This window comes from Aedes albopictus, chromosome 2 (assembly GCF_035046485.1).
Source record: "Aedes albopictus strain Foshan chromosome 2, AalbF5, whole genome shotgun sequence".
NCBI classification, from domain to species: Eukaryota; Metazoa; Arthropoda; class Insecta; order Diptera; family Culicidae; genus Aedes; species Aedes albopictus.
In genome coordinates, this window is record NC_085137.1 from 41,180,237 (window position 1) to 41,193,347 (window position 13,111).

General features: G+C 43.7%; 1 protein-coding gene across 3 annotated transcripts in view; it reads left to right on the forward strand.

The window, feature by feature from the left end:
* The window catches only part of LOC109621807 (signal-induced proliferation-associated 1-like protein 2), a 273,361-nt gene extending 260,476 nt beyond the window's left edge, over positions 1-12,885 (forward strand). For all 3 annotated transcript variants that reach the window (XM_029871091.2, XM_029871092.2, XM_029871093.2), the window contains 2 exons: positions 4,476-9,035; positions 9,545-12,885. In XM_029871091.2, coding sequence (XP_029726951.1) covers positions 4,476-9,035; positions 9,545-10,069 — 5,085 coding nt within the window. In that variant the 3' untranslated portion in view covers positions 10,070-12,885. The remainder of the gene's footprint in view (positions 1-4,475; positions 9,036-9,544) is intronic.
* The last annotated feature ends 226 nt before the right edge of the window (positions 12,886-13,111 follow it).

Genomic DNA, 13,111 nt, shown 5'->3' on the forward strand with positions numbered 1-13,111 from the left:
CTACCTTTTTAAAATTTTGTACAAAGGCGCTCCATAGTAAATTTTCGGAAATTTAAGGTCAGTAAAGCACAATTTTGATTATAGAACTACCAATAGTGCTCCGATTTTTATCAAAATTTTACAGTAGGGGTACTCACTAAACAGATTCAATTGCTGCGTAAGCCATGATTTTCTGCTTATTTGAAATGTTTCATGATTTTGCGAATGAAATAATCAAAGATTGCCTTGGTGATCGCGACGTTTAATCAGTTTAATCAGTTTACGCTGTTAAGTGAATCCCCCTAGTATAATACTACTATGAAAATATGTTCTTAGTAAAATTTTGAGCCATTTTGTATGAATACTTACAAAGTTGTAGCAGTTTGAATATGAAAAAAACTGACCGGGTGCCACTTAAGCAAATATAACTTTGTAACGGCTGGATCAAATTGAATGAAATTTTTACACTACATTTTGATATGCATATTTCACATACAGAAAAATTTTCATTGAAATCGGTTAAGAATATCTGGCTCAATAAATAAAACAGTAAAAATGTGTTCGTATTTGTTAATCCTCTTTGCACAAAATTTTAAAATTGCAGATCTCAGGGTTCAACAATATCTCCGCAAATACTACACCGATTTTGATGAAAATTTTATGGTACAAACTACATATAATGTACCATTACTGATCCAAAAATCAGCTGTTTTGATGGACGCAGTCTAAAGTCATGAAAAAAATTGTGTGACCAAAATTCGACTTGACTTGACAAAATTTGACAAACTTGACCACCTAAACAAATATAACTTTGTAACGGCTGGATTACATTTCAACATTTTGATATGTATACTTTACACACAGAAAAAATTTCATTGAAATTGGTTCAGTATTTCTGGCTCTATAAATAAAAGAGTAAAAATGTGTTCTTATTTTTTAATCCTCTTTGTACAAAATTTTAAAATAGCATTTTTCAGGATTCACAATATCTCCGCAAATACTAAACCGATTTTTGTGAAAATTTTATGGTATAAGCTACATAGGGTCTTTGGGCAGGAGCACCTATTTTGGGCACTTGCTGCTATAACTCAGTTATTTTAAAACCAATTGATATGGAATTTTGTTCATGGCTAGATACTGTGCGTATCTTATCATATTCCAAAAATCAAGTCAATTGGCTGAAAACTGACTAAGCTACAGCAGCAAGTGCCCAAAATAGGTGCTCCTGCCCAAATGGTCCCAGACCCTATAATGTACCATTGCTGGTCCAAAAATCAGCTGCTTTGGTGTACGCAGTCTCAAGTTATGAAACAAATTGTGTGACCAAATTTTGACCGTATCACCCTTTATTCGCACTTCCTTCACTCGCGAGCTAACGAAGCTGGTCGCACTCGTGATTGATTCGCGAAGCAGCTCTGAACATTTTTCAATTTTGTGAAAAAAAAAACGAATTTACACGGCCGACAGATTAACTTTTCAGGAACAATAAAGCACAAAACACTACTATCTGATGGATAATTACTTGTTTTGCCATTAAAATCGCACTAAAATGCAATTCCCGCATCTCCACTTGTTTATCGCGAATAAAAATTCATGAGTGTTTTTGTTTTTGTTTTGCTTCATACTCGTGAAGCAAGCGGGTGCGAATAAACTCACACACGGCTTACTCTCGGCACCGTGAGTAAACCGTTTCTTGCTTTTACACTCGCGAGTTGATTCACGATGAGAGTGTTTCCATCTCTGGGTGGGAGTGTTTTGTCTCTGTACAAAGCTACTGGTTCAACGGTTTGATTGGTAATTTGTTGTAAAAAAAATGAAGACATAAACCAGATCGCTGCGAAGTTGAATTGATGTCAATTGCACTCAATTGAGTATGTGACATTGGGGCATACATGTGAAGTTTGTTCTGATCTGATGACTTCATCTATGGAAACATTTACAACACTTGACAGGGATGAACCTCCCTAATACAATGAAATATATAGTAGTAAGGATATGGAAGCGTTGTTCCGGTCTCAAGAATAGGCAAATAATTGCAATTTGTAAAAACGATCCAATTAGGGACGGGAACATCATGACGATGGGCGTGAAGTAATCGAAAGGTGAAAGCAGAACTTCGAAGAACACCTGATTAGAGTGAAATGTGTGGTTACCAAGGACCACGATAGATTTTGATTTCTTTGCTCTATTATGCGACTTTTGTTTATATCGGGTAGGGGTATCGAATCCAAAGATCTTGAATTATGGCTTGAGCAGGTTGTAAAGAACCAAACATACGAAGGCACTAGACATCAGAATGTCTGTGTTAGAATGTTAGAACAAAAATTTTAAATGTACCTATGACGAAACACCTCAACGAAAAGGGATCTATAACTAAATGAGGGTACTCAACGCGGAGGATAAAACGATGATAATCGAAGTGGGAAGACCCGCACGACAACCTGTTTTCCGAAACGATTGGGTCGGAACCAAAACAGAAAAGGTGCATGCATGATTGCATATGCATGCAGTCAATCAGTGGTCGCAACGAGCGATCATCGGGAAAGAAAAGCTGAAGGAATCGACGAAGAGAACCACTCTCTATGGTGGGAAAGTTGGCTTTATTTCCCTTTTGTCGCTTCCTAATCTCCTTCGAAGGTCGTAAAAATTCTATCTACCTACCTACCTTTTCTCCTAACTAAGGACTGTTCAATTTATAAAACGGACAACTTGCTTGTGCGATATCTTTTTTATTTTTCAATAAAATCATTATTAGTTTTTTGCATATCTTTCTGAAGCTATTCTCAAATGTAGGAAAAATATAACATTAAGCAAAATGTTCTTTTTTGTGTAACTAAAGCGGTTTTCGTAAAATATAAATAAAAACCCATTTCTCAAAATTCGACATAATTTTCCACATACTAAACATGCATATTTTCATGAAGTTTTTAATGTATTGGAATCTTATACTATTCTACTAAAGGTAAAGCTCAATAATTGGTTAGTAATAATGCACCAAGTAACCTCCAGCTTGATATAGTAAGTTACCTTATTTACAAAGAAATTATTATAAAATATTTTCTTAAGTCCTGTGATGCAATAGCACAACGGATTTGGCTAAAAATTTGTCCAGAGTAGTAGAATACTGCTTTCTGAATGATGCAGAAGAAAAAAAATACTTTAATTGCATTCTTCATCAAAAATTAAATCCATAAAGATGGTCATAGTACAAAATTGCATAATTTTTGCCCCATTGATACAGATTTCCGACTCTAGCGAATCTTGTTATTATTTAATTTCAACAAAGTTGGTCCTATGTTATTGTATACCTTATTTAATAGCAATCGGATTTAATTTTTTTTATTTCCAACATCATTGTTATGTAAAAGTTGCATTAGGTTGCATTGTTATTTGGAAGAACCTTGAAAGAACGAAACTGTTTTGATTAATGTGCATGTAACGGCACACAGTAACCAAACCAGCAATGCTATTTAGAAGCAGTTTTCTGCATTTGAAACCACATTATTCCTACTTTCTACTGGATGCAGAAAAAAATTGTTTATTGAATATTTTCATACTCTTTTTGCTATACAATTGAATTTTAATGAAAAAATCGAATCTAACTTGAGACTTTAATATTGCAGCAACTAATTTTCCAATTGAGTTTAAACTTCGTCAGAATGTTTATTACTCATGCTGTAGCAGCATGGCACATACTTTTCTGATATAAAAAACGATATACCATATGTGAACAGTAATTGTATACATATTTTCAATTCTCTGCAATCGTAAAATTCACTATTTTTAACAACTGGCCAATTTTCTATGAAATAAAACTATTTTTATTCGATTCAAAAATCATTACTATAATGAAAGGTGATGTACTGAACAACGAAGCAAGGGTGATTAAATTTGAACTACGCGTCTTCTTTTTATAGCATTGTAAAGTTGTCCGTTTTATAAATTGAACAGTCCTTAAATGGTTTGAGCTTTGATGATAGGGGCTGTCGTTGCGTTGGAGCTGGATTTAGGTCGGTCGGAGGATAAATAGAACCGAGCGTGGTTGCGTAGGAGTGACGTGTTGGGTAATCTAGTCATAAATTAGAGAGCCGACATTCATCGATAGCTTTGTGATCCACCTACGAAATTCGGCTGTAATGTGGACAGCTTTGGATTAAGCATTCGAAGATTGGAAACGGTCGTTGGTTCCATGGATAATTAATGCTATATTAATTAATACGTCTTAATTTATTAATACGACGTGCGGTATCAATTTTTGAAGCTATTCTTAAAACTAGGTAAGGAGTAGATGCTCACAGTGTATTAAAAATGAAACTCTGCGTTTCTGAATAATAAAGATCGAAATCGAGAATTAGTTAATACAGTATTCAACTATATAGTCGCTCTAAATACCTGTAAGGTCGTATAAAGCAATCTCCAAGCTGTTCATATTTCAACATATTTAAAGTCTCCTTTCTCTAATAGTTTCCCCCATTTCGTTTCCCTTTTTCCCACAGGACTCCAGCAATGGGATGATCGGACTGCAGGCGGAGCTCGGGGGACCACCGCCGGGACAACTGATGACCTCGCCGGCCGCCATGATGTCGAATGGGCCCCCAAACGGACCCGGTAGCCTCTTGCCACCGGGGCATCATCACCCTACCGCAGGACATCCAGCGGCGCATCTTCATCCTCCGCCGCCACCCCAGCAGATGGGTGGACGATCCGGTGGGACGGCACGGGAACGCGCCCAGCATGCGGTCGAGTACTACAACAGCAATGTCCTGAGGGCCCGGGTTGGAGCGGGTCTTGCCGGACCGCGGAACTCGGTCCACGAACGCTATCCGTACATCCAGCGTCATCTAGGGATGAACGTCGGCGGAAAACTGGCGCCTCAGAACTCCGAGAACCTCTACCGGAGTAACTCCAGCCTGGAGCTAATACACGATCACAGCGGCCATCACGATGGCCTGCACCCAGGAGGGTCAAATCTACGGCGGGAGTACGGCAGTCACGGATCGATCGATGTCATATCCTCCGATCGGCACCACAGCCAAACCACAGGCGAAAGCTTCCTAGCAATGCTTCAGGAATATCGCCCAGCCGTATTTGGCATGGAACACACGCATCATCACACAGGCAATCACAATCACCACGATGCCCGAAACGCTGGAATGCTTTCATCCGGGGACGATAGCCTGGATCGCGGCAACTCCAGTCCGAAGCTACGCATGAAGTTCAACCGGTTATGGTCGTCTTCGGGAGCTCACGGGGCCAAACCAGGCCGTGGACAAACGCAAAGCGCTTCACTCGACGATACCTCGTTGAACCCGAACGTTTCGGTACTGTCCAACGTCAGTGCAACGTCAACAACCACGGTATCGTCGGCCGACATCGAAGAACGCCAACGGAGAAGAGCCTTTGCCCACTTCGACTGCCAGTCGCTCACCGCTAACCTCGGCTACGCCGCCAAACTGCGAGGACTCCTACTTGCTAGAAGAAGGAACACCACAACCGGAGCATCCGCGGCAGCTACGTACGGAACACGGTCGTCCACTCCAGACGGCGACAGCATAGACGAAGACTACGGCGATGGCCAAAGCAACGAACTTCTCGACAGTTGCCCGTTCTTCCGTAACGAAGTCGGTGGAGAAGAAGAGCGCGAAGTTAGCCTCACAAGGATGCAGAACCCCATGCCCGCTGGTCAGCAAAGACGAGCCATCCATCGACCGGCTCTAGCCTACGGAGTATCTTTGCTGGAATGTGGTACGAACGAGACTCTCTGGAAAGCCAACAGCTGCCCCTATCAGAAGGGTCCTCGACCGATCGAACAGATCGACAACGGTGCTCTCTACTATCGGCAGCATTTCTTCGGCCAGGAACATCAGAACTGGTTCGGAATGGACGAGCAGCTGGGTCCCGTAGCGATCTCCATCAAAAAGGATAAGCTGCCGCCCAGTGCGACGCCTACCCTTGCAATCCACGGGGCCGATGTTGCGGCCACGTCCAACCAAACTCCTCAGGCCCTGTACCGGCTTATAGTCCGTACGGCCGAGCTGCTAACCCTGCGCGGATCCGTCATCGAGGATTCCATTCCAAATCCTCGCGGAACGGGTAAGCACGTCAGTACCAAAGAAATTCTGGAATACGTTGCGCCAGAAGTACAAATCAGTTGTCTACGGCTAGGCGTCAATACGTCCCAGTGCGAACAGCAGCTCCTGAAGCTCGACGAACAAGGCCTCACCTTCAAGTACAAGGTCGGAATCCTGTACTGCCGAGCCGGACAATCTTCCGAGGAGGACATGTACAACAACGAAGAAGCCGGACCGGCGTTCAACGAGTTCTTGGACACGATCGGCAAACGGGTTCGTCTCAAAGGCTTCGAACACTACAAAGCCGGTTTGGACAACAAGACCGACTCCACCGGAACGCATTCCCTGTACGCCAACTACCAGGACTGCGAAATCATGTTCCACGTGTCCACGATGCTCCCATTCACCCCCAACAACCGGCAGCAACTCCTTCGGAAGCGACACATTGGAAACGACATAGTGACGGTCGTTTTCCAAGAACCGGGAGCTCTTCCGTTTACTCCAAAGAACATCCGTAGCCAGTTCCAGCACGTGTTTATCATCGTTCGGGCGGTGAACCCGTGCACGGATCACACCCAGTACCGGGTGGCGGTGTCCCGTTCGAAGGAAGTGCCGGTATTCGGTCCCCCGGTTCGTCCGGGTGCTCTCTACGCCAAAGGAAAGACCTTCGCCGACTTCCTGCTGTCGAAGGTGATCAACGCCGAGAATGCGGCGCACAGGTCGGAGAAGTTCGCCACTATGGCGACCCGAACCCGGCAGGAGTACTTGAAGGATCTGACCAGCAACTACTGCAGTGCCACGCTGGTGGATACCGGTCAGAAGTTCTCGATATTCCCCAGCAAGAAACGGGAGCGAAGTAAGCCCCGATTCTCCGGCGATTTGAGTCAGCGGGGCGCTTTCTGTTGGCAAGTGGTGCTACATGACAGTGGGATGTCTACGCAGGTAGATTGCTTCTTGGGCATCTCGGCGGAGACTTTTGTGTTGATCGAGGAATGCTCAAGGCAGATCATATTCGTGACTCCGTGTAAGGCAATTTTGGGGTGGTCTACGAGCCAGAACTCCCTGAGGGTGTACTATCATCAAGGGGAGTGTGTAACGCTGAACATGCGGGATTCTGGGGATCGTGATGAACAGCTGGAAGTGATCGAGCGGTTACGAGCCGTTACGAATGGTTGCGGAGCGTTGGAGCTAAGTCTACGGAGGAATCCTATGGGACAGTTGGGATTCCACGTGCAGCCGGATGGCGTGGTTACACAAGTGGAAATATCTGGACAGGCCTGGACGGCTGGTCTACGCCAAGGCTACCGGTTAGTGGAGATCTGCAAGGTTGCCGTGGCTACGTTATCGCATGATCAAATGGTTGATCTCCTGAAGACTTCAGCGCAGGTGACAGTGACCGTGATCGAGTCCTTTGCTGATTTCAGTCCTCGTCGAGGCTGTTTTCTGCAAAATTGCCGGTTCAATGCGATCAACTACGAAAGTGATTATGAAACCGTCCCGGAACGGGCGGATAAGAACGGCAAGAAGCATCTACCCAGTGCCCAGCTGCAGTCGGCTAGCCATCGTCGACGGTATGAACGGAATTTCTCCCCGCCACGATCGAGTAATAGTTCCGGGTACGGAACCGGAAGCAGTAGTCGATCGTTTACTGCTTTGCATCAGAATGGTATTCCACCCAGCGTCGAGCAACGATATGGTCAGACGGATATGGGAACTTTAACAAGCTCATCCAGTGGACATTCATCGAACGACGAACGCTGGTATGACGTTCTAGAACCTCAACATGAAGCTCCTTCGTCAGCAATCGCTCCCCCTACAGAACCAAACTATCATCACCCAAAGCTAACCGCTTCCAGTAATTCCTTACCCCTTGCCGGAGCTACTCCTCGACCTCTTTCCCTACACAACGATTCTCGTCAGTTGACCAATAATCAAAACGCCAATGCCAACGTTGCCCTTCTCAAGCGTCTGATCATTAACGAGAACCATGGCGCGCTTGAAAACGGATCCTCCGAACCGCTCTACAGCAGTTCCATGAAGAACCTTGCCAACCATCACCATCTGAGCGCCGCCGAAGAAGAGGACCTCTCTCGACATAACTCACCGCAGCTGAAACGCTCCGCGACCACCACTAACATCTACGGAATTAACGGAGGAAGCGGTGGAAGCAAGAAAACCTTGAACAACGGTCCCATGAGCTCCAGTAGCACGTCCAGCTCCCGCAACAACAGCCCTCGACCGAACAACAACGGCCTTACCGATGCCACCAAGCCGCGAACGAAGAGTTCTGCGCCTCAGCGGAACAGCGTCAACTACACCGGAAGCTCCCTGCAGGAAGATCTGATGAGGCTCATCAACCCGGACTACATTGCCGCCGCCACTTCCAGCGATGACAACTTCAACGCCGGTGCCATGGAAAAGATCCACAAGGGTAATCCCAACAGCCACAGCTTGGGGAACATCTCGTCCCTGACGGCGTCCGCCGGATTGAAGCCGATCCAGCAGCAACAGTTGACACAGAAGTCACGCTCCAGGGAAGCCATCAATCTAGGTTCGTCCAACAATCTGAAGGTAGCCAAAGGAAATAATGGTGGAGGTTCGTCGAATGGAACCTCCGAGCAGGAATCGGATGTCATATTTACCACGGCCCGTCCGGCCACGGTGATATCGTCCACGACGAGCAACTGTTCTAGCCCGGCCAGCGAGTTGAACAACAACAATAGCAGTAAGCTACACATCAACGAGGACCACCTGAAGATGTCGCCGGGCAAGAAGCAGCAGTTGATGGCTCTGGCCGCCGCTGCCGGGGGTATATTGAAGAATGGGGGCGGTGGAGGTGGTTCTGGCGGAATGATGTCGAATGGTGGCAGTGGAAATGGCGGAGGGAATATGAACGGAAGTGGCGGAGGAAAGATTCCACTGCCGGATATGAAGGAGATGGACTGGAGCAGTTTGGTCGATACGGCGACCAAGGCCATGACGCAGGTGAGTTTGGATTAGGGATTGGGTAGTTTGGTAGGTCAAGATTTGAAGAGAATCCTAGTCCGGAATTAGATTGAATCTCAGTGGGAAGTCAAATAGAGTTCCAGTTAGGAGTAGGACAGAACCACATTCGAAATTCAGATTTCATCCACGCCAGGATTCAGACAAATTTTAGGCAGAATCGCAGCTACGTTTCAGATAGAATTTTAATGGACAAACATAACAACCTTGTAGTGTCTAAGCTACTATCGAACGGTTCCAAATCGAATCAGGCCATTGTTGTGTCCAAGCCGTTATCGATTTTATTCACAGGCCGATCAACCTTTTTCAATCGACTCATCTGGTTTCAATCGGAGTAGTTTCATTCGGGTTTAAACACCTAAATTTCCGTCACAACAGCATTCACAAAACTGAAAATTTGACTCAAATTGTCATGCACGCTAAATGCAAGAAAAGATTTTCTAACTCTAAATTTCGTGAACCAACCACTAAAACGGGTCTTCCAATTTTAGCTCAGCGAATCTGGTGCCAAGCATCCGCAAGGGAACGTATACTACGATGACATCAGTCAGGTCCTCAACGGCGTAGTCCAGCAACAGCAACAGCTGCAACAACAGCAGCAGCAACTGCAACAACTACAACAACAACAGCTCCAGCAACAACTGCAACAGCAGCAGCAGAGCTCGCAGCTAACTTCATCGACTGGTCAAAATGGCACCGGAACACCTGTCCTGTCGGACCTATCTACGACGCCCAGTTCTGCTTCACCGGTGTCTACCGGAAGTGGCAGCACCGCCAACAGTGGCGGCCAAATGATGTCTATGCCGAACAGTTCGAGCCTTCCGGAGCTGCAGAGCCAGGTGACGCAACTGTCCGACCGGGTCTTGCGCGAGCAACGCCGACGGCGCTCCCTAGAGCACGCCGTCCGCCGACTAACGGAGGAGAATCGCCGGCTGCAGGATGAGAGCCAAGCTGCCGTACAGCAACTGCGACGCTTCACCGAGTGGTTCTTCCAGACCATCGATCGCCAGTCGTAAACCTATCCAAACCTTACTGTAATAGTGATCGACCTTAAACCACGTGCTTTGCCAATGGCGTCTTCCAAAGTTTATTGCAACGTTCAAATACCTTCTAATAGACTGCACCACGATGATAGCAATCGCACCCTGTCCATTAACATATGTATGTATCTGTTAAGTGAACCTGTTAAGCGACGGAGCCTTTCGTTACTTGTTTTACTACTATATGTACCGACTTTTCGAACTTTATTAGAATCGCGTACGAAACTCTTAAACCGCGTAAGTTTAGTATCTCGTTAAGTGACCAAAAATTTAGCGTTAGTGTTTAGTGTGCAAAAGTTAAACTTGTAAGCAATCCACATGCAACACCAATCGGCACCAATATGCCTAGAGTACGTTAACGAGTGCATCAAACTTTATACAATACATTATTGAAAAACTTGCATATATCTCGGACCGCGTCCGGTTCGAACCCTATTTATACACCAACAAACGTTGTAAGGACACCAATTTTTGTCATCTTGACGTCATATACACACACATATGCAGACACTCAATGAACGGTACATGAAAAACAATCAAAAAGATACATCAAAACTACATTTAGCGAAGTATTTGCCTATTTATCGAACGAATTATCTAATAATAAAAGCGTAACATTTGTCCAATAATGAAATGAAATGAACATATTTATAATCCGTGGAGTATGGGACTATCTTGAAATATTGAAGCTGTGGATGTTGGTATTTCTTAATAGAATTCAATGTTATTCAGTCGGACTTTAATCTGCAAGTATGTCATCTTTTTTCGCTTAGGTGAGATATTGTCAGCCATGGGCAGTTGTTCATGTTTCACTCTGGCGTCTCCCTTCTCAGAGGTAAGACACTATTGCCAGTCCAAACAAAATTTTCATGTGTCGCTTTGGCGTCTACTTTTTCTTAGGCGAAACATTGCCACAGCCCGGCCAGATTTTCATTTACCGTTTTGGTGTTTCCTTTCTTCAAGGTGAGACAATATTACCAGCCCCAACCAATTTTCATCTGCCACTTTGGCGTCTCCCTGTTTTACGAGGCGAGATTATTCCGTCGAGAAAGCTATCCGTCGGAAGGTCCGACAAGTTATATTTACCTATACTCTCCAATCTGCGTAATATTCGGCGACCGCTCTCATTGTCCTCCCACGAATTTAGACGATTCGTGTCTGGTGAATTGTAGTGGATTACCGTGATCCTTAATCCGCGCTAGACAATCCATCCTTTCAGGAAGCAAAATTCTCTTCACTGGAAATCCTCTAGATTTTCTTCCTTCCATGCAATTCAATGGGTTCTTGCTGGTCGTCAATGTGGTCTTGTTCAGTTAACAGTTGTATTTAGAACGATTTCGTCATCAGCCGAAAATTCAAGTGCTGGATGATGCAAACTAGCTCTTGAACGCGATCCATTTACTACAGAAATCTTCACCGAACTGAAAACGCGTTGCTAAACGGCCACGCCAAGCACGTTTTCGTGCCTTCAGACCAAGAACTGTCATCCACGCCAGGATAAAAGCAGTCAGAATGCACGTAAAGAATAAATCTGCGTCAACATGTCAAAAGGTCTAAAACGAAAGAAACTTGATTATTGAATAAATTTGTTTCTTTCACTGTATTTAGGTCTCGATCTACCTGCTATCTGAGTATCAGGAATGTTTTGTTTTGTGTAGCTTTGCTTAATTGGCCTCCTAAAGTGAGGTTAAGTTTTGTGAAATCCCGTTTCGTATTTTAGTGATTGAGTCGTTTCAGATAAAATTTAATGTGGGATCGGGGTAGAAAAAGTCATTTTATCGATAAATTTACCAAAAAAAAAAATTGATTAAACTGATGGGGAACTGGTATTTCCCTTTCAAACTTCCAAATTTTCACGACATAACCTCAACTTTTAATCGCCAATAGCTGACACAAATTTCAATTTTCTCTTATGTTAAAGTTTGTCTTGGAATGATTGTAACATACGTGCAGTTCAACTTTTATTAAAAGTCCCGTAATCTACGGATTGAACAAGAAAAGAAAAAGATCAAAAATTTAAACTCTTACAGAACGAAAACATACCAAATAAAGCAAACTATTTTAGTACGTTCTTAAGAACAGCCGCAGGCGCTGTTCGTGTAAAGTCTGTTAATTTAAATTCTACTTGTGTAATTGTCTGTATTTAGTTTTACTTTAGTTTTTCTGTCCAACTGGGATCCAAGTAAGGTAGCACCTAAGTTCGTTGTTGTAGTTTATTTCCTTTCCTCTCTTTTTTCGTGTATTTTGTTTTGCATTCACGTTAGGCTGTATCATTGATAATGAATATTGTGCGAATCTGAAAGTGCTTTGTTAATACTAAGTTGCTGGAACTACTTTTGCTTGGTCTTGAGATGCCATCATTTCAACCTGCCCTCCACATGACGGCGGCGGGGTAGGCAAAGCGAATTGTGTACTTTTTGTAACTTTATACTTTGTAGTTATGGAAAAAGATCTACTTTTGTTCTATATTACTGTCTGTCTAGATTTAGCTAAAACCTATTTAAGTTTAATATATGTCTCTTCTAGTTTAGAAATCGAAATCGTATGCAAAACAAAAGAACAATCAGTAAGTAAGGCGATTAGAGCTAGACCGATCCAGTTGTGTAGGTACTGTTGTGTGTAGCCTTGTAGAGAGCATAATATACACTTATTACTTACTTATATAGAACTATTTAAGGGAAATTTACACCATTATGACACACATACATACACACATACATTTACATCAATATCGAGCAAAACCGTTAAAATCACCCAATTGAAATATTGAAATAAATGCAAAAGTAATAAAAGGTCGGAGACGTTTGATGAGAAAGAAAGCCACCGTAAAGGAACCATTTCAAGTCTTAAGCCATTGGATGAAAAACATTACTTGATTCCCAGGCAGGGTGTCTACCGTGGGGTACCCTAATTTCGTGCGGGCCCAAGCTTCGTTAACTTCTGCCATCTGAGAGCATTATTATCTAATTAATAGCGGAATCATCCAAAATTTGCTATAACCTCAAAACTGCATTTGAT